The 24,734-nt window shown below is 46.6% G+C and overlaps 2 protein-coding genes across 2 annotated transcripts; one reads left to right on the forward strand and one right to left on the reverse strand.

Annotated features, from left to right (window-relative positions):
* Window positions 1-2,029: 2,029 nt before the first annotated feature.
* On the forward strand, window positions 2,030-4,596 carry LOC119277522 (ABC transporter F family member 4-like). Its single transcript, XM_037558806.1, has one exon. It carries the CDS (start codon window positions 2,215-2,217, stop codon window positions 4,381-4,383), a length of 2,169 nt encoding a protein of 722 aa, XP_037414703.1. The 5' UTR covers window positions 2,030-2,214; the 3' UTR covers window positions 4,384-4,596.
* A 12,745-nt stretch (window positions 4,597-17,341) lies between these two features.
* On the reverse strand, window positions 17,342-21,878 carry LOC119277523 (P-loop NTPase domain-containing protein LPA1-like). Its single transcript, XM_037558807.1, has 7 exons — window positions 21,492-21,878; window positions 20,183-20,472; window positions 19,763-19,844; window positions 19,099-19,500; window positions 18,236-18,964; window positions 18,026-18,130; window positions 17,342-17,719 (listed from the first exon to the last, which is right to left on the reverse strand). Exons 1-7 carry the CDS (start codon window positions 21,627-21,629, stop codon window positions 17,450-17,452), a joined length of 2,016 nt encoding a protein of 671 aa, XP_037414704.1. The 5' UTR covers window positions 21,630-21,878; the 3' UTR covers window positions 17,342-17,449.
* Between the last annotated feature and the right edge of the window lie 2,856 nt (window positions 21,879-24,734).

Consider the following 24,734-nt stretch of genomic DNA (forward strand, 5'->3'; position numbering starts at 1 on the left):
CATACCGTCGGGGCGCGTACGACCCGTCCCTCGAAAGGGGCAAAGGCACTCGACGGTGGTTGTCACGGGCGTACTCACGATCAAACTCTCCATGGGCTCTTCCCAGGTGTCGATCCTGATGGTGATCACGATCTTCACGCCGTAAAGGTGACCCAGGACTGTGTGCCGACTGAACTGTATCTGCCCTTACTGACCTGCTATGGATCCTGTTCCGCGACTGGGAAACGGCGGAGTTCAACTCTCTTGCTGCTTAGAGTAGCGCTCAGATATGTTCCAAGCCTCTTCCAACTTCTGAACGGGACGGCTGAATAGACTCTGCTATACGTGCAACAACTGTAAGATTCTGGATAGGAGTGCGGTATACCTGAGGTTCAGGCGGAAACAACTATCGCTGACTGGATTTGGAGATCAGTCGACGGGCGCGTTCGTCGAGAGAATGTTGGATATTCTCCAAATGTGTGCGCTCAGCTAGCGTGGCCAGGAGCGCAGCCTCCAAGGCCCGAGCCTCGGCGGTTTTCCCTACGATGGGGGTCTGGAGGGCTCCACGTTGCGGCGGTGCAGCTCTTCCCTCTGCTGCGAATTGAGAGGTTTGGGCTCGTACTCCTCGTGGCCGAATGACGGGCCATCGCCGTCACTGTTGTCACCGTTGCGACGAAACCCGGGTGGGCTGCGACGGGAGTCGACCACGAGAACTTCTGCCGCGGGGTCACAACTCTTGCTCTCGGAAAACGTATCTGCACTAGTCGACAGGTCGACTGGGCCATAGTGAAATTCGTCGGGCTCGATCGCCGCGACTTGGGGGGTGGCCGTCTGGCGAGCCACTGCATGCTTCACCTACCGCCGGAGCCGCAACCGACCAGATCGCTTGCGGCGGCGCCCAGCGGAGTGAGTAGGCGATGCGAAGACCGACCGATACGGAGTCGATTGCTATCGCAGGAGGACGCCGCAAGCACTCGCGCGGAAGTGCGACACCCCGCGGATCGGAAGAGCCTCGACATCGAGGGGGGGCTTCTTGGAGCCAGGCGGAGTCGTCGGCGACGAAAGTGAGCGCACTGAGTCGAAACTCGCGATCCATGACCAAACCGCCGCCATAAACCATGTTGATGAAGATCGGAGAAAATGCAACCTCGCCGGAAGTTGCTAAGACGCTTTGCCCCAAGGTGGGCGCCAACTGTCGTGGTTCTAAGTCTGGTAGTAAGAGTAGGGGGTACGTATGAGGAGGCAATGCACTAGCTATGGCGAGGTTGTACGCACAGGTTTACGAGTTCAGGCCCCTCTCGAAGGAGGTAAAAACCCTACGTCTCGGTGCCCTGAGGCGGTCGACTAGAATATGGGTGTGTGTCACAAGGGGTGCGGGCCCTTCTCCCAGAGGAGGGGGTGGCTTATATAGAATGCGTCAGGACCCAGCCGTCCTCCGTTACAGGGGTTCAATGTACATTAAGACAGGGCGTTACTGGTAATGTCAGCTATAAAGTGCTATTAATGATCTTTAAGACTACACAGTGAACGCCTGACCGTTGCCATCCTGAGTGACTCTAGGTCTTCTGTTACTCCGAGTGGTTTCCTGTAGGGTCGAATGACTCCATCCAGGTCGAGTGAAATTGAGGTATCCGGGTGAGGTGACTGGTCGAGTAGATTGCACTCGATGGCTTGAGTCAGTACTTCTTGCTATATTTTGAATGTCCTTGACTCTAGGGTAGTGACCTTGGGTAGGGCATATAGGTCAGACTTATGACACTACCATAGGTTCATGGCATTGTCACTTATTAGTATAGTTTCTAGATAAAATTAAATTCATAACTGACTCAGCTGATTATTTTTTCCACGAGCAGTGCTATGGGAACGATAAAATTGCTGCTGCGGCCACCGTCGGATGCAGTTTGGCAGCACTTCTACCGCGGTCGATTCGAGTATCGTGTGCATATCGGAAGGAAGCGTCGTGCGCACGGCATGTTTCGTTTTTCCACGCGATCCAAAGAGGCCCTTAAAAGCCATATTTTTGACTTTCAAAAAAGGGGAAATAAGCCGACCCGTGCGGTCTCCTGTCCTCACACCCCGCCCGCGCGGAGCTCTAACCCTAACCCTAGCGCGCCGCCGCCGCCGCCACCCCGCCTCCTCCCGGTCCGTCGCGCCGCCAACCCACCCGGACCCCATCCGCCACAGCCAAACCCAAATCCCCCAACATCGCCGTTCTTCTCCCCCGCCGCCGCCGCCATGAGTCGCAAAAACGCCTCCTCGTCCACCTCAGCCGCCGCCACGAGCCGCAAAAACGCCCCCTCGTCCTCCTCGGCCGCGGGCGCCGCCGGCAAGAAGGAAAAACCCCTCTCCGTGTCGGCTATGCTAGCCTCGATGGACGGCACGGCGCCCAAATCCAAGCCCGCCAAGGCGGCGCCCAAGCCCAAGCCCTCCAAGGCGCCCGCGTCGTCGTACATGGGCGGGATCGACCTGCCCCCATCGGACGACGAGGAGGACGAGGCCGACGTCGTGGCTGTCGCCGCCAAGCCCAAGCCGTCTCGCGCCACTGTCGACCTCAACGCCCTCGCGCCCTCGGACAAGGACTCGAAGAAGAAGGAAAAGCGCGAGATGATGGCGGCGGCCGTCGCCGAGGCTGCCAAGCGGGAGGCGCTCCGCGACGACCGCGACGCCTTCTCCGTCGTCATCGGAGCGCGCGTCCCCGGATCCGCCGCCGACGGCGATGCCGCCGATGGAAACATCAAGGACATCGTGCTCGACAACTTCTCTGTCTCTGCGCGAGGAAAGGAGCTGCTCAAGGGCGCCTCCCTCCGGATCTCGCATGGTCGCCGCTACGGTCTCGTGGGGCCCAATGGCATGGGCAAATCCACCCTCCTGAAGCTGCTCTCTTGGCGGCAGGTGCCTGTGCCCAAGAACATTGATGTCCTGCTTGTGGAGCAGGAGATTGTTGGTGATGACCGCTCGGCAACTGAGGCAGTGGTTGCAGCCAATGAGGAGCTCACAGCGCTCCGGGCTGAGCAGGCAAAGCTTGAGGCCTCTAACGACCCCGATGACAACGACAAGCTTGCCGAGGTATACGAGAAGCTAAATCTATGCGACTCTGATGCTGCACGAGCGCGTGCGTCCAAAATCCTTGCGGGGCTGGGGTTTGATCAGGCGATGCAGGCAAGGTCCACAAAGTCCTTCAGTGGTGGCTGGAGGATGCGCATCTCGCTTGCCCGTGCTCTCTTCATGCAGCCAACATTGCTGCTCCTTGATGAGCCTACCAACCATTTGGACCTCCGAGCTGTGCTTTGGTTGGAGCAGTACCTGTGCTCGCAGTGGAAGAAGACCCTTATTGTGGTTTCCCATGACCGGGACTTCTTGAACACAGTGTGCAATGATATCATTCATTTGCACGATAAGAGTCTGCATGTTTACCGTGGTAATTTTGATGACTTCGAGAGCGGGTATGAGCAGAAGAGGAAGGAGATGAACAAGAAGTATGAGGTGTACGAAAAGCAGATGAAAGCAGCAAGGAAGACTGGGAGCAAGGCTGCACAAGATAAGGTTAAAGACCAAGCAATGTCAAAGGCCCATAAAGAAGTTGCCAAGGGGAAGGGGAAAGGAAAGAATGTGGCAAATGATGATGATAACGTGAAGCCAGCGGATCTGCCACAAAAGTGGCATGACTACAAAGTCGAGTTCCACTTCCCAGAACCCACTCTGCTCACACCACCACTCCTTCAGCTCATTGATGTGGGTTTCGGCTACCCCAACCGTCCGGACTTCAAGTTGTCAGATGTTGATGTTGGCATTGACATGGGAACACGTGTTGCCATTGTTGGGCCCAATGGAGCAGGAAAGTCTACTATTCTAAATTTACTTGCTGGTGATCTTAACCCATCCGAAGGAGAGGCAAGAAGGAGCCAGAAGCTGAGGATTGGACGATACTCTCAGCATTTTGTTGACTTGTTAACGATGGAGGAAAATGCAGTTCAGTATTTGCTCAGGCTCCACCCTGACCAGGGGGGAATGAGCAAAGCGGAGGCTGTCCGTGGCAAGCTTGGAAAATTTGGCTTGCCAGGTCACAACCATCTTACTCCCATTGTTAAATTATCTGGTGGTCAGAAGGCCCGTGTTGTGTTCACTTCGATATCAATGTTGAATCCTCACATTCTCCTACTGGACGAGCCTACAAATCACTTGGATATGCAAAGTATAGATGCTTTGGCAGACGCTCTGGATGAATTCACTGGAGGTGTGGTCTTGGTTAGCCATGACTCGAGGTTGATATCTCGAGTTTGTGACGATGAAGAGAAGAGCCAGATATGGGTTGTGGAGGATGGCACGGTGACTAAATATGATGGCTCGTTTGAGGATTACAAGGATGAACTAATGGCAGAAATTAAGAAGGAAGTAGAAGAGTAATGCTGCTCATATTGAGCTGCACATTGCTTATTCTTTGTAGAATGAGCTGGTTTGTTCTCGTGAAATCCCATGTATTATTTGCAGCTTTTGTTTGCTTTGGTTTGCAGAATATACATATGGTTTGTCATATGCGTACTATCTATATGGCCAAGATGAGTTATTTGTTTGCCTTTTTTACATTACAAGATACTGGAAATCTGGTGGTGTTTCTTCTGTGCGATTTTGCGCAACACAGTCTTACTAATGCATCTTGGGTGGTATTACTTCCATAATGCATCTTGGGTTAGCAAAATTGTTATGGAAGGATCGCCCGCCCTTAAGTTGGATGTTTCTTTCAGTAGACCTATAATTGTCATGCCTCACGATACTAGTAGCATGAGTAAGGATGTCTCCTTGGTGCTGTTGTGGTAAATATTAGTGTTTGGGTGATTATCTTCCGAACATAAGATTCAAGTTCAGGACAATCCATAAATCTGATTAAAGTTGTCTTCTTCACTACCAATATTTGACCTCCTCCTCACGATTGCCATTAATAAATCTGTAGATGATCTTTCCATAAATCTTGCCTATACCTGATAGTAAGCTTCCCTGATTCTGTCTTACTGTATATTCTTCTGTTTCAGTGTATTCAGGTATTATCTGTGGAATATCTTTCATGTAGAGTATTGTTCGAACCGTAGCTCTTTTGCACTTGTCGTCCAGCAGTGTCAGATCCACAGCTGAACACTTGTCGTCCTTTGTAGGTAGAAGTTATAAATTTAACAGCTATTGCATGTCTGATTTTGCTTGTTCCAAAGGAGAGAAAATGTATGTTTTTACGGTTTCCTCTCTTTGAGTAAGAAACATTCATAAGAAGAGAAAAGCATGGAAGCAATTTAGCTAAAATATTTAGGTTTAGATTATGGGAAGTAAGGACACCTGTAGATCCTTTTGCCTTGGGTTTAATCAGTGTATAAGGTTTCCATTTCTCTAAAGATTTCTATTTTACTGATGTTCCGCAAAATCCCCGATCACTCCTTAGTGCATTTTTTATTTATTTCATCCACTGAAAGGAGGGTCCGCATAGGTTGTGAGACAGCATGCTGTGACCGTGCTCAACTAATGACCACATGGACTATTTTGACGAGTCACAGAGTAAAATACGGAATTATACAGCAAATCTATAATCATCGAAAGTCATATAATGACCGTAGTTACACAGTAAGTCTATAATCATCGAAAGTCGTAGATAATGGAAGTCGTATATAATGATCGTATTCACACAGTAAGTCTATAATCATTGAAAGTCGTATATAATGGAAGTCGTATATAATGATCGTATTCTTACGTAAAGTGACAAAGCAAGCTTTTGGCTCAAGTTCAATGACCAGGGATGCATTTTACTCTTATGAAGAACAACAAGTTATTGTATTGTGACCCGACGGACAATTGTTTGGATGCGCATTTCCTAATGCAATTTAAACTTTGCACATTTCCAAGTGCTGATAGATTCTCGCAGCAGTTTTTCCATAATGATTTTATCTTTTATGTTCTTGGTTTCATCACAGGACAATTGCATTCTCATAATAGCAAGTTACAACAGAGGAATTAGCTGAATTTGTTGCACTGTCTCTAGGCTAGCTTCGCAACTGTTAACTGTTGCTAATAATAGAGCTCCCAGTTGCCTCCACTTAGAAATATGAGACCTATTTGGCTGTTGCTAAAAGTTACAAAATCACAACCATAAGATGATTTTAAAAACGAATCCAGCGGGGCCAATTTGAGCGAAAATTGAAAAATTAATTAGATTAGTTGTTATTCAAAGCATGACCTTGTGCACATTTCAAAACGGAGGACCTCCTGCGCTTATTTTCAGTGCCAAGAGATTCTTGCGCAATTACAGATGCAATTTCAACCTTCCATTATTTGAGTTTCATATATGGTAAGCTTGGACAAGCATCAGTATGTCTAACAGTCATAACCACCGACATAAGCTCATATGAATACAGCCGCCGGTGCAGACTCCTAACTGGGAGTGCCACCGGAGAGCACAGTGGCGCAGCAAACCGTGGATAGGTGTCTGATTCACAGGACACCCAGCTTTTTTTCCCGCGCGAACCAGGCGGCGACACGGCGAGGCCCGGATCGGGCCCCTCGAACCCGCGCGCCCGCGCGCCGCCGCCGGCTGCCGCCTCCGCCCGAGCTCCTCCGCCCCGCCGCCCGGATCGCCCGGACCTCCGCCGCCGCCGCCGCGGGACCCCGTCGCCGCCGGCCTCCGACTCCGCCCGTCCTCCGGCAACCGCCGCCCGCTCCGGCAACCGCCGCCGCCGGCGCCCCCAGCAGCCGCCCCGGCCTCTCCTCCAACCTCCCGCGCCCCGACTCCGGCCGCCGTCATCCCCGTCTCCGGCGAGCCGCGCCGCCGCCTCGGTCCTCGCGTCAGATCCAGATCGGCCGGTTGACTTTTCCCCCCTCTCGGTTTTCCACTAAGTCATTTTCTGCGGTAAAAATCATTGCATGTTCATCGCATCACATCTTCGCACCCGTAGCTCTATTTCGTGCGTGTAATATGTCAAATTGTTCGTCTCGAAGAGTACATCATTTCATTCGATTGCATCTTTTGCATTTGAGGTCATCTTGATGTCCGAAATGCTGTTGGAAGAGGGCTTCATATTGTTAGTTTCAGATTCTTATCAGCACGAGCTCTTTTGTCATTTTTGCCATGATTGATGTGTGCATCCTATGGACTTGGTCCCTAAATGTGTTTTGAACTAGGCTATGTCTTCTTTACAGAGGTGCTTACCATGTATTTTTGTGATCAATGTGGTGACTAGCACAAGCATGCAAACTAGGCTTCGTGTTAACGCTGCTTTTAGTTCCTGTTCTGCTGTAATTTTGTTGACATGTAAACATGTTGCTACAGAGTAATTCATGCATAATTTGAGATACTTCAGTAAGGGTGTTTTGAAAACATGGTTTTGCTCTATCCATCCATGGTCCTGGTTGTAATTATGGAGTAGTCTAGCATGTCTTTTTCGTGCTCTACTTTTGCTTCAAATTGTTTCCTGGCAGATTGTTTACATGTTATTCAATTTGGCCGAGGTTGTTGTAGTAGGTCCGGGTATGCTATGATGTTGTTTCTTTTCATGTGTAGCTTCTATGTCATGTCTTCTTGATGGATGTATGCTTAGTTTATCATGAGATGCTCTGTAGTGAGTGCATCAAGCTCACGAAGGTGCCTTCATAATTATTTCAATGCCATGCTTTGTTTGCTGAAATCTGTTAACGAAACTTGCTATGTTTACATGGGTGCCATCATATTTTCTAGTCCTTTTTGGCTTATGGTCAGTAAGGGACTTTTGATCTATGCTTTGAGTAGATTCATGTCATGTCTTATTTTGCTATTATAAGTTCCTATAGCATGTTGATAACCTGCTCTGAACATTGCTTCGTGCTGCTGTTTATGCCATGTCCAGCCTGTTAATTTTTTGCACTTTCTCCATGCTTGTTTGAATCTGTTATGATGTGAATGAGCCGTAGCTCAGTGTTCCTCTTTTGTAAAGCATCTCCTGTAGATTATTGTCATATGCTTTGTTTTCATGGTGGGGTGCTGTAGCATAGTTTCTTGTTGCATGCTAAGTAGCATCGCGCTGTTAATCGCAGCTTTGTGCCATACTTATCTTGCTTGTCATTTGCAAACCGTGCATCCATTCCCGGTGATCTTTATATCGATTTCAACCGAAATCATCTCATCTTTCCAGCGGCATACTTGGTTTGCCAAGTTGATGCCTTGTTCATCCTTTTTCCTCTCGAAGCACGCATATGCATTGCATACCACATCTCGCATATCATGACATGTATTGCATCATGTTGCTTGTGCATTGCACCGTGATTTATTGTGGTTCTTGCTTTGGGTAGAGCAGGGAGACGAGTACGTGCACGAGGAACCCGCTGAGTACGCTAACGAGGATCCAGCCTTCGACAACTCTGAGAACCTTGCAGGCAAGATGATCATACCTTCGAAATCATTAATATCTTTGCTTGCTAGTACTCGCTCTTTCGCTATGTTAGCCCTACCTGCCTTTGTTTACCATGCCTACCTATTGCCATGTTAAACCTCTAACCATCCTGTCCTAGCAACCCTTTGTCTGGCTATGTCATCGCTTTTGCTCAGCCCCTCTTATAGCATTGTTAGCTGCAGGTGAAGCTGAAGTCTGTTCCAGGTCGGAACGTGGTTACTTTGGGATATCACAATATCTCATGTTTATATTAATGCACCTTATATACTTGGTAAAGGGTGGAAGGTTCGGCCTTATGCCTAGTGACTTGTTCCACTCTTGCCGCCTTAGTTCCGTATACCTGTGTTATGTTCCTTGATTTTGCGTTCCTTACACGGTTGGGTGATTTATGGGACCTCCTTAACAATTCGCTTTGAATAAAACTCCTCCAGCAAGGCCCAACTTTGGTTTTACCATTTGCCACCTAAGCCCTTTTCCCTTGGGTTTTCGCGAGCCCAAGGGTCATCTTTATTTAACCCCCCCGGGCCAGTGCTCCTCCGAGTGTTGGTCCAAACTAGAGCACCGTGCGGGACCATTCCTTGGCAACTGGGATTCGTCGGTTCCTGTACGCTTCGCTTATCCGGTGTGCCCTGAGAACGAGATATGTGCAGCTCCTATCGGGATTTGTCGGCACTTCGGGCGGCTTTGCTGGTCTTGTTTTACCATTGTCAAAATGTTTTGTGAACCGGGATTCCGAGACTGATCGGGTCTTCCCGGGAGAAGGTCTATTCCTTCGTTGACCGTGAGAGCTTGTGATGGGCTGAGTTGGGACACCCCTGCAGGGTATATAATCTTTCGAAAGTCGTGCCCGCGGTTATGAGGCAGATGGGAATTTGTTAATGTCCGGTTGTAGATAACTTGACACTTGACCTCTTTAAAATGCATCAACCGCGTGTGTAGCCATGATGGTCTCTTCTCGGCGGAGTCCGGGAAGTGAACACGGTTTGTGTTATGCTTGACGTAAGTAGTTTCAGGATCACTTCTTGATCACTTTTAGCTTCTCGACCGCCGCGTTGCTTCTCTTCTCGCTCTCATTTGCGTATGTTAGCCACCATATATGCTTAGTGCTCGCCGCAGCTCCACCTTATTACACCTTTCCTACCTATGAGCTTAAATAGTCTTGATCTCGCGGGTGTGAGATTGCTGAGTCCTCGTGACTCACAGATTCTACCAAAACAGATGCAGGTGCCGAGGATACTGGCGCAGATGGCGCAACCGAGCTGAAGTGGGAATTTGATGAGGCCCTTGGCCGTTACTATGTATCGTTTCCAGATGATCAGTAGAGGTGCCCAGTCGGGACGATCGGGGATCTGTGTAGCATTTGGGGTAGTCTTCTTTTATTTTGGTTCCGTAGTCGGACCTTGAGTATAATCTGGATGATGGATGTTTATTTATGTATTGTGTGAAGTGGCGACTGTAAGCCAACCATGTATCTTTTCCCTTATGTATTACATGGGTTGTGCGAAGATTACCTCACTTGCGACATTGCTTTCAATGCAGTTATGCCTCTAAGCCGTGCTTCGACACGTGGGAGATATAGCTGCTTGACATTCTGAGGAGGTTCCCAATTCACAACTGCAGAAACCTTCGCGGGATTAACAGCAATGCCCTTGGCAGAGATGATATGACCAAGATAAAGAACTTCATCAAGCCAGAACTCACATTTGGAAAACTTCGCATAGAATTGATGCTCTCTGAGCTTGTCGAGCACCAATCGCAAATGTTTGGCATGATCCTTCTTATTCTTGGAGAAGACCAAAATATCATCGAGATACACCAGAACAAATTCATTGGTGTAGGGGTTGAAGATAAAATTCATCATGCGGGAGAACGTTGGAGGAGCATTGACAAGGCCGAAAGACATGACAGTATATTCATAAGAACCATAGCTTGTTCTGAATGCTGTCTTGGGAATATCTTCTTCACGAATGTGAATCTGATGATAACCCATAGGAAGGTCAAGCTTGGCGAAGACTTTAGCCCCTTTGAGTTGCTCGAAAAGCTCATTGATGTTGGGAAGTGGGTACTTGTTCTTGATTGTCTTCTTGTTCAATGGACGGTAATCGACACAAAGTCGGTCCGTGCCATCCTTCTTCTGGACAAAAAGAACTCCACAACCCCATGGGGAAGAACTCGGTCTGATCAAACCCAGACGCTCTTGTTCATCGAGCTGCTTCTTTAATTCCTTCAGCTCCTTGGGTCCAAGCTTGTATGGACGCTTGCAAACGGGTTCTGTTCCAGGCTCAAGATCAATAACGAACTCGACTGGCCGATGAGGAGGCATACCCGGAAGCTCTTCTGGAAAGACATCTTGATACTCACAAACGACTGGAATTTGAGAAATAGCATCCAATTCGCCCTTCTCATTGAGAGAAAATAACCGAATGGTTTCATCACGAGCGGCATAGATGATAACATCCTCAGAAGGGTGAGTCAATTGAATTTGCCTGGCAGCACAATCAAGCTGAGCCTTGTGCTTAGAAAGCCAGTCCATCCTGAGAATTAGATCAATATCAGAGTCACCAAGAACCACTGGAGAAGACAGAAATTTATAGTCGCCCATCTTGATAGAGACATCATGAACTACCGAGTTGGCCCTCATTGACTTCCCCGGAGAAACAACTCCCAAAGGTTTATCCAGGTAAGACCAAGCAAAATCATTCTTAGCAAAGAACGATCTTGACATGAAACAAAGCGATGCACCAGTATCAAATAAGACTTTTGCAGGAATATCATTAACTGGAAGATTACCGATGATCACATCTGAAGAATCCTCTGCCTGAGCTGCATTCAACATGTTGACCTTTGTAGACTTTGGATTATGCTTGACCACTGCATTGCTTGAAGATCTCACAGGAGGAGGAGGAGGAAGGCGCCTTTGATTTAAGCATTTGTTCGCGTAGTGACCTTTCTGCTGGCACTTGTTGCAAGTCACTTCTGAGAGCGGACGATGATAAGGAGCATTCGACTTTGAAGCTTGAGGGTGAGACTTGTTCTGATAGCTTGGGTTGGGTGGGTGGGAAGATCCACGGCCACCTGAGTTCTTCTGTTGGTAAGGCTGACGAAACGGAGGAGGAGGCAGGTAGAACTTCTGCTGCTTAGCTGCCACTTGTGAGGAAGAAGACGACTGCACTGCCTCTCTGATTCTCTTCTTGGAAGCCTCACACTTGAGCTGAGCACCTTCTTGCTTGAGTGCCATATTGTAGAATTGATCAAACTGAGTAGGCTCAATAAGAACGAGAGCTAACTGCAGATCCTCTCTAAGGCCACCTCTGAACTGATAGATCATACTCTTCTCATCTGGAGCATCTTGCTTAGCAAAGCGAGCAAGTTTCTGAAACTGCTTGTTGTATTCGTACACTGACATGTTGCCTTGCTTGAGATTGCGGAACTCCTCACGCTTGCTCTCAACAACACTGGTAGGAATATGGTGAGCTTTAAAGTCCCGACAGAAATCAGTCCAAGTAATCACTCGACCACCTCTAGAATCCTTGTATTGCTGGAACCAATCAGCTGCCTGATCCTTGAGCTGAAAAGAAGCGAACTTGACATAGTCCTCAGGCCTGACATTGCTGCATTCAAAATGCTTGTTGATATCCACGAGCCAATCATCGGCGTCTGTGGCCTCGACACAATAGCTGAAAGACTTCGGCTGATTTGCAAGGAATTGGTTGAGGGTAGGAAACTGAGACTGATGATTGAACTGCCCTTGACCTTGATTCCCTTGGTTGCCATGGCCTTGGTTGCGCTCTTGCATGAGCTGGATCATCATCTGAGCATGGGCGTTAGAGGCTGCCATCAAAGCTTGCCATGCCTCCGGAGGCGGAGGTGGAGGTGGAGGGTTCGCCTGACTCCCATCATTGCGTTCCGGATTCAGACGCGTTGGCGGAGCCATCCTGAAGAGGGTGACATCCGTTAGCATCTTGATAGGCAGATAGACAAGTTGAATCAACGGATAGAAATTGCAACATATAGTCTTCACAATAAACATTCGAACAAGGATGAACGAATGAATTCCAAAGTAAACATCACCCGTCCATAAAGGTGAGAAGCCACTTGAATAGAGATTGATGAATGAAATAAACAAGGTACAACTGGAACAAATAATTGGTAAGGATTACCCAATCACAAACCAAATATCTACGGAAGAAATGCTAGAGCTACTTGAATCCCACCTATAAACTCCCGAAATTTTCTGGTTATGCAATCTGGTGTTGGGGATACAGGGGAAGCACAATATCTCACCCAAACTAACAATCCCTACATCCAGCTGTATCCATCCGTCAACACATAACCAAGAAACCTTAGGAAATCGTGTACCTCAACCTTCGAAAAGCATCCGTTTACGAGTTATGGCAATACTCCCGAGCTCGCCCTAGTACTGGGTTATCGGGGTTATCTCACCAACAACTGCATAAAAGAGATTTTCGATGTCGGCAAATCTCAGGTATTCCAGAACTGCAACGATAAAATTGTGACGACAACACCTCGGAGCTCAACTCCCCGGGACACTGCCACAACCCCTAAATGTCAGGAGGCACCAAGAACAATGTTCTCGTCACAAAACCATCGGAACGATTCTAAGATACCCGCGTGAACCTAAAAAGAATTAGTGAAATTTGAGAAGAGGATAGTCAAAACATCTACGTCAGGAGACCTCACCAGAGCGACGAAGGGACTGAGGAGTAAAAAGAATCCTACTCTCCGATATATATAATCCTAAGACTCAAAACATTTTTGTTCTAGACTCAACATCGCCAGCAAACAATCAAGCAGGGGGCTCCTAAGTCGGGGATGGCTCTGATTACCAACTTGTAACACCCACGATGCGGCTATATCTCCCACGTGTCGGAGCACGACTTAGAGGCATAACCGCATGATGGTTTTGTCGCAAGAAGGGTCATCTTCACACAATCCCATGTAATGAACAAGAATGGGATATGAGAGTTGGCTTACAATCGCCACTTCACACAATACATAAATTAAGATCATACATCATTCAAAATACACTCATAGACCGGCTACGGTCAAGTTCAAATAAAAAGAAGACAACCCCAAATGCTAGATCCCCGATCGTCCCGACTGGACCCCACTACTGATCATCTGGAAACGATACATAGTAACGACCAAGGGCCTCATCAAATTCCCACTTCAGCTCGGTTGCGCCATCTGCGCCAGTATCCTCGGCACCTGCATCTGTTTTGGTAGAATCTGTGAGTCACGAGGACTCAGCAATCTCACACCCGCGAGATCAAGACTATTTAAGCTCATAGGTAGGAAAGGTGTAATAAGGTGGAGCTGCGGCGAGCACTAAGCATATATGGTGGCTAACATACGCAAATGAGAGCGAGAAGAGAAGCAACGCGGCGGCCGAGAAGCTAAAAGTGATCAAGAAGTGATCCTGAAACTACTTACGTCAAGCATAACACAAACCGTGTTCACTTCCCAGACTCCGCCGAGAAGAGACCATCACGGCTACACACGCGGTTGATGCATTTTAAAGAGGTCAAGTGTCAAGTTATCTACAACCGGACATTAACAAATTCCCATCTGCCTCATAACCGCGGGCATGGCTTTCGAAAGATTATATACCCTGCAGGGGTGTCCCAACTCAGCCCATCACAAGCTCTCACGGTCAACGAAGGAATAGACCTTCTCCCGAGAAGACCCGATCAGTCTCGGAATCCCGGTTCACAAAACATTTCGACAATGGTAAAACAAGACCAGCAAAGCCGCCCGAAGTGCCGACAAATTCCGATAGGAGCTGCACATGTCTCGTTCTCAGGGCACACCGGATAAGCGAAGCGTACAGGAACCGACGAATCCCAGTTGCCAAGGAATGGTCCCGCACGGTGCTCTAGTTTGGACCAACACTCGGAGGAGCACTGGCCCGGGGGTTTAAATAAAGATGACCCTTGGGCTCGCGAAAACCCAAGGGAAAAGGGCTTAGATGGCAAATGGTAAAACCAAAGTTGGGCCTTGCTGGAGGAGTTTTATTCAAAACGAACTGTTAAGGGGGTCCCATAAATCACCCAACCGTGTAAGGAACGCAAAAATCAAGGAACATAACACCGGTATACGGAACTAAGGCGGCAAGAGTGGAACAAGTCACTAGGCATAAGGCCGAGCCTTTCACCCTTTACCAAGTATATAAGGTGCATTAATATAAACAGGAGATATTGTGATATCCCAAAGTAACCACGTTCCGACCTGGAACAGACTTCAGCTTCACCTACAGCTAACAATGCTATAAGAGGGGCTGAGCAAAAGCGATGACATAGCCAGACAAAGGGTTGCTAGGACAGAATGGTTAGAGGTTTAACATGGCAATAGGTAGGCATGGTAAACAAAGGCAGGTAGGGCTAACATAGCGAAAGAGCGAGTACTAGCAAGCAAAGATAGTAATGATTTCGAAGGTATGATCATCTTGATGCAAGGTTCTCAGAGTTGTCGAAGGCTGGATCCTCGTAAGCGTACTCAACAGGTTCCTCGTGCACGTACTCGTCTCCCAGCTCTACCCAAAGAAAGAACCACAATAAATCACGGTGCAATGCACAAGCAACATGATGCAATACATGTCATGATATGCGAGATGTGGTATGCAATGCATATGCGTGCTTCGGGAAGAAAAAGGATGAACAAGGCATCAACTTGGCAAACCAAGTATGCCACTGGAAAGATGAGATGATTTCGGTTGAAATCGATATAAAGATCACCGGGAACGGATGCACGGTTTGCAAATGGCAAGCAATACAAGTATGGCAGAAAGCTGCGATTAACAGCGCGATGCTACTTAGCATGCAACAAGAAACTATGCTACATCACCCCAACATAAAAAAAGCATATGCCAATGATCTACAGGAGATGCTTTACAAAAGAGGAACACTGAGCTATGGCTCATTCACATCATAACAGGTTCAAACAAGCATGGAGAAAGTGCAAAAAATTAACAGGCTGGACATGGCATAAACAGTAGCACGAAGCAATGTTCAGAGCAGGTTATCAACATGCTATAGGAACTTATAATAGCAAAATAAAACATGGCATGAATCTTCTCAAAGCATAGATCAAAAGTCTCTTACTGACCATAAGCCAAAAAGGACTAGAAAATATGATGGCACCCACGTAAACATAGCAAGTTTCGTTAACAGATTTCAGCAAACAAAGCATGGCATTGAAATAATTATGAAGGCACCTTCGTGAGCTCGATGCACTCACTACAGAGAATCTCATGATAAACTAAGCATACATCCATCAAGAAGACATGACATAGAAGCTACACATGGCAAAAAACAACATCATAGCATACCCGGACCTACTACAACAACCTCGGCCAAATTGAATAACATGTAAACAATCTTCCAGGAAACATTTTGAAGCAAAAGTAGAGCACGAAAATGACATGCTAGGCTACTCCATAATTACAAACAGGACCATGGATGGATAGAGCAAAACCATGTTTTCAAAACACCCTTACTGAAGTATCTCAAATTATGCATGGATTACTCTGTAGCAACATGTTTACATGGCAACAAAATTACAGCAGAACAAGAACTAAAAGCAGCGTTAACACGAAGCCTAGTTTGCATGCTTGTGCTAGTCACCACATTGATCACAAAAATACATGGTAAGCACCTCTATAAAGAAGACATAGCCTAGTTCAAAACACATTTAGGGACCAAGTCCATAGGATGCACACATCAATCATGGCAAAAATGACAAAAGAGCTCGTGCTGATAAGAATCTGAAACTAACAATATGAAGCCCTCTTCCAACAGCATTTCAGGCATCAAGATGACCTCAAATGCAAAAGATGCAATGGAATGAAATGATGTACTCTTTGAGACGAACAATTTGACATATTACACACACGAAACGAAGCTACGGGTGCGAAGATGTAATGCGATGGACATGCAATGATTTTTACTGCAGAAAATGACTTAGTGGAAAATCGAGAGGGGGAAAAAGTCAACCGGTCGATATGGATCTGACGCGAGGACCGAGGCGGCGGTGCGGCTCACCGGAGACGGGGATGACGGCGGCCGGAGTCGGGGCGCGGGAGGTTGGAGGAGTGGCCGGGGCGGCTGCTGGGGGCGCCGGCGGCGGCGGTTGCCGGAGCGGGCGACGGCGCGAAGGACGGGCGGAATCGGAGGCCGGCGGCGACGGGGTCCCACGGCGGCGGCGCGCCGAGGCGGCGGCGGCGGAGGTCCGGGCGATCCGGGCGGCGGGGCGGAGGAGCTCAGGCGGAGGCGGCAGCCGGCGGCGGCGCGCGGGCGCGCGGGCTCGGGGGCTCGGGGGGCCCGATCCGGGCCTCGCCGGGCCGGCGGCGGGAGCGGGCGGCGGCGCGAACCAGGCGGCGACACGTGGCGGCGACGAGGTGACCCGGACGTGTCCGGCTGCGGCCGGACGTGTCCGGTGGCGGCGGAAGGGGAATTCGCTAGGGTTTCGTCCGGAATTCGGGGGAGGGGTCTATATATAGAGGTAGAGGAAGCTAGGAGTGTCCAAATGAGGTGTAGTTTTCGCCCACACGATCGTGATCGAACGACCGAGAGCATGGAGGGGAATTAGATGGGTTATTGGGCTATTTTGGAGGGGTGTTGGGCTGTAACTTAAAAGAGGCCTTTGCGGATATGCGGATAACCGTTGGAGTACCCAACGAGCTCCAAATGACCCGAAACTTGACAGGTGGTCTATCGGTGCTATACCAGGACCACTTGGCAAGGCTCGGTCCATTCCGAGAATGTTCAACACCCGCACACGAGAGGAGGCAAGAGGGGTGCGCCGGTACATGTGGGAGTGTCGGATTGGGAAACGAACAACGGGAAAAATGCTCGGATGCATGAGACGAACACGTATGCAAAAAAGATGCACATGATGACATGATATGGTATGCATGACATGAATAAAATGCAAAAACAAAAAACAAAACCCAACCACGGAAGGAATATCATATCACATAGCCGAAAATGGCAAGAGTTAGAGTTACAAAGATGGAAAGTTACATCCGGGGTGTTATAGTCTGGGTGGCAGCGTCACGCGCACGGCAACCGCGTGACAGCCATGTCCTTGGATATCGTGAAGAGGTCCAGGTTGTGGTGGTACCTGCCCTCCACCACGGCATCATCACCATCAGCTGCCCCGAGGATGCTCCCATCGAGGGGCGGCGAGCTCCTGGTGCCAGACCCCGCAGCTTGCTCATCGTCGTCGGAGCAGTTACCGTTCTCCATTACGTCCTGCATGGCTAGGTCGTCGTATTCCTCGTCGGACTTGGTGGAGTGCTCGTCGACCGAGCCCTCTTCAATCTGAAAAGTTGGTTTGTTCAGAAAACGTTTAGCAATCTAGAAAGCTCAGGTTACTTGTGCACAAGCTGTGCAATGAGGCAAGCTATCAACTACTCCCTCCATCCAAAAATACTTGTCGGAGGAATGGATGTATCTAGACATATTTTAGTTTTAAATACATTCATTTTTATTCATTTCTCCGACGAGTAATTTCGGACGGAGGGAGTAGTATTCCTGGTTAGTCCAGGAAGCAACTGCAATCAAATGTTCGCTCCTACTATAGAAACAAATCCCACTTGGAAAATTGCTGGATAACATAGTCGCTACCTCGTGTGCATCTCTTTCTTCATCAGTTAGATCTTCATCAGTTTCAGCATCAGGTGAATCGTCAGCTTCTTCTTCACTACCATAGACTGAATAATCCTCCATATGCTGTCAAGGACATAGTGTTCGTTAGATTGGAAATGTATAACATCAGCCAGCTACTAACAAAATCTGAACATATTACCATCATATCAATAATAAAAGATCGAGTACCTCTTTGGATGCGCAATCTGATGTCTTTGGTGAACTGCAGCATGAGGAGAGATATCTACCACCTGCCTCGATGCCATCAGCCCTCAGGTCATCTACACTCCCAGTATGGCTGGTGCCACCTGTATCACTCAGCCACGCACTAATCCCGAAGGAACCAAATTGGAGATTAACCGACTCTACCTTGCCAATTTGTGATGGGTTAACCTTTCCTACTGATTTATCACTGCTTCTACTGCCACTGGCATTGCCATCACATGAATCTACATGCCAAGCCTTGGTGACTGAACCATCAGGGTTAAGGAGAGCCATCAGATTCCTAGAAGACCCCTTCCTTTGAATGAACTGGAACATGCCCTTGGAACCCAAGGAGTTAGATGCACGCTGGTTCCTATATTCCTCATCCACTACAGAAACAGTGTTAGTGTTGAGATCATACAACTGCTCCCCAACTTCTCGTCGACGAAGACAGCTGAAAACCATGGCATGTATGGCTGCCACGCTCTGGTCAACATTAGTATTGTTAATCTTAGGCACCAGATGCTTGTCCGCTCGGTTGCAAAGGTATTCCTGGATAGCCCTGATATTCCGGATGTACTTGATATATCTGTTCTTTGCCGGGTCCAATGTCATGTACTTTGCACGTACAGCAAATCGCTCCATGTGCTTCTCCTCATTTGCAATGTATACCATAAATGGTATTATGGAAGGATGTTTCCTCATTAGTCCCATCTATTAGAAATTCAAAATAAATAGCTTAGTCAATTCTTCAAAGTGCAATAAAATATAATAGGCAAACAATGCAAGTATGACATGAAGAACACTAACTAATAAAGTATCCATCTTGTTTCTTGACTAGTACGCACCACAAAATTGAGGCTCAAATGAACTCCTTCAACAATAACAGATCGCTTCTGCTCTTCCCATGATGTAATTAATCTGTCCAGGCTGTCAATAACCATCTCGCTTTGCGCCTTGAACCCTTCTATTGCCATTTGCTTGTTGCCAATCAACTCGGTTCTAGGAGGTAAATCAGAGGAGCCATGATGAGATTTAACATCTGAAGTGCCATCTTTGCCTCCATTGGTATGAGAAACGGTTGCGAGCTTCTTTGACTTTGACTTAGCAACTGCAACAGGGTCCAAGTATTCGCCTGCATGGTAGGTTGATGCATAGAGAAGAGGATTTTGCTTTTCATCTGCAAAGCTTCTCATCATATGGCGTATGGAATCAGTAGAAACTACTGTCGTAATGCCCAATCTACTACCCTGGGTAAAACAAACAGACTGTATTAAACATTTAGCAAGAGTCAGCATCAGTTATCTCTTTGATACATAATGCAATCTTCTAAAAGGAACAAGACATACAATGGATCAGAAAACAGTCAAAGCGCTTTAAATTGATATTTGATTTGCAGATACTTATCATTAAATGCTTCTGCATGTAACAAACTATTGTGTCACTGGTGTACCATAGATAGTATAGCCCATCCAGAAATGGCTGAGACTCTTAAGTTAGGAAACAACATACCAACAAAGATGATAGAGTGGACTTGCCACACCCGCTTGTCCCACACAAGAGTACTGTCACTGATTCCTTTTTCTCCTTAATTCTGATCAGAGTAATTGGAAAAGGCACAATTGCAAAAATTAAATGCCATTGAATTCATTGAGGTAGCTACCCAATGGTTGCAATGAAATGGCTTGGGAAATATATGCATATTTCATTGAGCATAATGCATGTACTGTGCTCATACGAATAATTTAGGCCTTTTCAAGGGAATCATTTGACTATAACAAAGCACATTAAGCACACACATTTATCATAAGCCTGTTCTGTTGTGGAGATAAAAGACGACTACTACTAGGAGCCGTAAATTAAATAGATGAAGCAATATGCTTGTTGGATTGCTTCTGTGAACTCAATAAGATAGAGATAGGGTAAAGTTACCTGCAAGCAAGAAGCAAGTCAGCCTTCTGGTTTGGTCCAACATACTTGTAAGAAGAGAGTGCATCACACACAATATTCAGAAACTTTTCTCTTGAAATAAGAATTGTTGTCTGCGTCATGTACAATTCGAAGGGCATGCTGCTGCTACTTGCGTCTGGAATTTCTGTGTTAACCATATTAGCATCTTCCCCAATGCCCAGGCTAGGAGCATTTTCTTCTTTGATAGCCCTATCCGACTTCGATGCATCCAAGAATTCACTCCTCATCACACTGAATACTTTCTTGCTAATCTGACAGTGCCAACAAGGGGTGACAAAAAAAACTTTGTTAAACTTTACACACCAATAAAAAGAAGTTATGCACATGAACGGCGTAGTACTTTGCAGGTTATCGAAATGGATGACGAGGAAAAGAAGATACGCCAAACTGCCATGACCAAACCAGAGCAAGGAAAATTACATCAAGTGAGAACCCGATACCAGAGATCAGGTCAACTCCAAGATGCATGTTGCTTACGCAGCTAACCAAAATGGACGATGAGGAGAACCCGACACCAGAGATCATGTCAATTCCAAGATACAGAGCTACAGTTCCCTTGCAAAAAGATCATGCAAGGCAAAGCCTAAATGTCTACATCATATAACATGATGCTGTCTCTCTCATCAGAGCCTAATAAAGGGAAGAAAGGAATAGCAATTCACACAAGCTGTGACAGTATGTGATGATAATGACCCGTAAGCAAAGCATCACCAAAAGACAATTTCGGGATCTTGATGAGACAAATTCAGTCTGCAACAAGAACAATAGCTTGAAAAGGAATGACATCCGAACTACGCTGAATCAGATCCAATCCTTTTGTTGCAAAGAACGGCCCTGTCCAAAAGGACATGAGAGTTTTTCTGTCTAATCCAAGCGCAGTGAGTTGATCCGGGGGAAGTTTGGATACACCGATGAACACGGTATGCTCATCAATTAGCACAGTAGTTCTGTAGTTGTCACCTTCCCATGTCAAAGTCGTCCTACCGCCAAACACTATGCTAGGCATACCTAACTACATCATTCGAACCAAGAACAAGCAATTCAAGAATAGAAAAAGCACCAGAACACTATGCTAGACATGTGCTGTCCATGAAGGATCTGCCGCATCTGAAACGAAACAGAAGCTGGCGGTTTCGTCCTCAAGTCTTAATCGTGGTATAACGCGAGCATGTCGCGCGAGGGCCTCCAATCGGATGCTGGCGGCCCTCCATTTTCCGGGATCAAGATCGCGGACAGCGAGATAAGTAGCAAAGAGGGGAAGGGGGGTGACCTTGAAGGCGTGGCGAGCCTTGCAGCCCATGAGCTGGAGGGTGCTCTGCAGGACGGGGCGCGTGTACCGGAACGCCCGCCGGCCGCCGCCGTCGGCTACGGCAATGTAGAGCAGCTTCGGCGGCGCCGCCTCCGCCATGCCTGGGCCTGGATCAAGAAGCCTGCCGGGTCAGAGATCGGGGAGGGGAGCGGGGTGGGGTTTTGAGGCGCATTGCGGCGGCGCGGTCATGGGCGCGGGGGTGGGCGTGGGCGGGGGGAGGGCCTAGAAGGCGGCAGGTGTCGTCACGACGTCCACGCCGCGCGCGCCCATGGCTTCCACATGGCCGCGCTCTCTCTCCGCTCCGCCCGAGTCGTCGCCTTCCTCCTCGATTTTTCTGGGATTTGTCTCCCTCCCTCCCCTGGTTTTCTCTCCTCTTCTCCTCCCGCTTTTATTGTCTCTTGCCTACACTCCTTTCCTTCACCTTTTCATTCTTTTTGAGCGGTGATTGCTTTTGGCTCCCCGGCGCCATGGAGCCTGGATTTTGATAGATGCAAAAATAAAATTTGAAGTTTCAAACATTCTGAAAAAAAAAAGACATGTGCATAGGGATGTTTGTTACACGTGTGTAAAATTTCATGCTGAAATACGTTAAGATTTGGGATGCACGAAATATCGTGTTCAATATGTGAGCTACACAAATAAAACAAAATCATTTTCAGGATTATTTTAGCTCGTGTCGAAATGTATTTTATCATGAGTACATCCCTATGGATGTGTGTATTTTTCGGATTTGGTCGAAATTCAAAAGGCTCATTTTTGTAAATTTCAAAACTGGGGCATCCTAAAACTCCGAGCCAAAAAAGCAAACTCATTTTTGACTAATATACTCCCTCTGTAAAGAAATATAAGGAGTGGTGATCCAAACGCTCTTATATTTCTTTATAGAAGGAGTAATTATATGTATCTTCTATATCTAAATAGTTAAGCCCCACAAAATTATTTTTATCAACCTGCAAATATGACATATCATCATGCAAATCATGCAACATGCATGAAAAAGGCTCACATCAACATGCAATGCATATGAAATAACCCACCTCAATATACAAACATGCATGATAATTTTCTCTCTATTATGCTATTTATATTTAACACATATCCTGCAACTATAAAATAGTCAAACACAATAAATCATATGTATTTTAAGTTTTTGCTATAATATCATTACTTCAAATATTCATTTTCCATTTAAGCCAATGTCGTTAAAATATATCATACTCCCTCCTGTCCAAAATAAATGTCATGGTTTTGAACCAAGGAACTAAGGATAAGGACATGGAGTGTTTGCACTCGAGCTCATATGCTCCCTTATGAATAGTAAAATCAAAAAAAAAATCTGAAACTTTTTTGTGATAAACATTGATGAAAGTTTTCATTGCACGCAAAAAATTGTGTTAAATAACATTGGTGGGAATGTGGGGAAAACAAAAATGATGCTTCGAAAAGAGTATTGTTGGAAGCATTTTGGAGCATTGATTTTTTTTCACATTTCCATCAATGTCATTTTATCATAATTTTTTGCATGCAGTGAAAACTTTCAATGTTTATCACAAAAAAAAAGTTTAGATTTTTTTTCTTTTTATATTACTGTTCATGATGAAGCATATGAGCTCGGGATCAAAAGAACACTTTCGCTAAGGATAATTCAATCTTATTTCAAAACTGCGATGCTTATTATGGACCGGAGGGAATAAAACATTTTCGCTATAACGTGCAGGGTATCATCTTGCAATGTAATAAAAGCACTACTCCAGGCATACGTAGGCTATTTCGAGGACAAATCTAATGATATCAATTATGTTATATTAGTATGAATATTACATATCGATGGAGTAATTGTGGGTCAGATTATATTGCATTTATTTTGCAGTCATGGTCTTAAACCGAGCGTGAACATCTCACAATCCATAAAGAGAAGTACATGGCCCTTTCTTATGTCAATCGTTTTCGATTCTCTCTTGGGTTGATCTTCCGTGTGGATTGATGCATCTCTTCTTTGTCGACGCGTGAGAACACTACTAAATTGCCTTGATTACACCGGTGTTCCCATGTGAGGATTAATTAAGAGAACGATGGGATTAGGCAGCTAGCTGCATCCATCTACTAGGTGCCGACCACGTAGACAAGTACTATTTTCTGATCCAGCATTATCTTTGGAGGCATACAAATCTCTCTTTTTGGGACAAACCATAGGACAAAAAGTCAACTGCTCTTTACATGACTAGCTTGATTTCTAGCTTACAAGGTGTGACGGCTAAGCCCTACACTGTCCCATGCATAAAAAGTGATGTTTCTAAACATTCTCATGTCGAACTTCGTGAAATTTGGCATCAGCGTTGTCTCAGAATTCAAATTATAAACCGAGAAGTCGTATGTACATTTGTCTCGAGAAATACTCAAAGAATGTTTTTTAATCATACATGACTAGTAGCAGAAACTAGCGGTCAATGTTATATCAAAATACAGATTTTCTTGCTTCATTTAGTCATAGTTTTAAAAATAATTTTTAAGATGGTCTTGGATTGTTCTTGTTTGTTCTTTAATAAAGATCTAATGGAATAGATCATATATTACCCTTAAAGTGTGAGAGCATCTCTACTGGCCTATTAGGCAGAAAAAAAGTTATCCAACATGCATCGCCAAATCCAGCTCATTCGTCGGGACTCCGTGAAATCAAACCCATTTGTGGCGAGATTTGGGGGTGTTCGAATGTCCACCATGTCAACCTGAACGCGTTCACGAACCCCATCTCTAATCTATTCATCATCTCTTTCTCTCGTAGAACACTTGGCATCCCGACCAGTACCCACCCTGATGCAATTCGACTGCTTATTTCGTTGTGCCCCTCCTTGCATTGATGTAGCTCGTTGTTGCCCCCCCCCCCCTGGTCCCTGTAGGACATTGTCGTTTCCGTTGCCAACGTTGTCTACCCCTTGTTCTCCCACCCTCACCTCCGACGTTATCAGATAACTCCTAGCAATGTTTTGAGACTACACATAGAATGTAAAATGAGTCATCTAAGGTCGGGAACAAATAATAGCCCTGGAATATAGATAAAAGAACACATTTAACATTCTACAATATCTCAACACCACACCTCTTATTAGCGACCAATTTTCATATCCTTCCTTCCCAAACCGTTGCAGTAATAAGGGGATGGCAGGCGACAGGCTCCACGGTGTTGTCGATTGATAAAAAAATACA

Source organism: Triticum dicoccoides, chromosome 3B (genome assembly GCF_002162155.2).
Source record: "Triticum dicoccoides isolate Atlit2015 ecotype Zavitan chromosome 3B, WEW_v2.0, whole genome shotgun sequence".
Lineage (NCBI taxonomy): Eukaryota > Viridiplantae > Streptophyta > Magnoliopsida > Poales > Poaceae > Triticum > Triticum dicoccoides.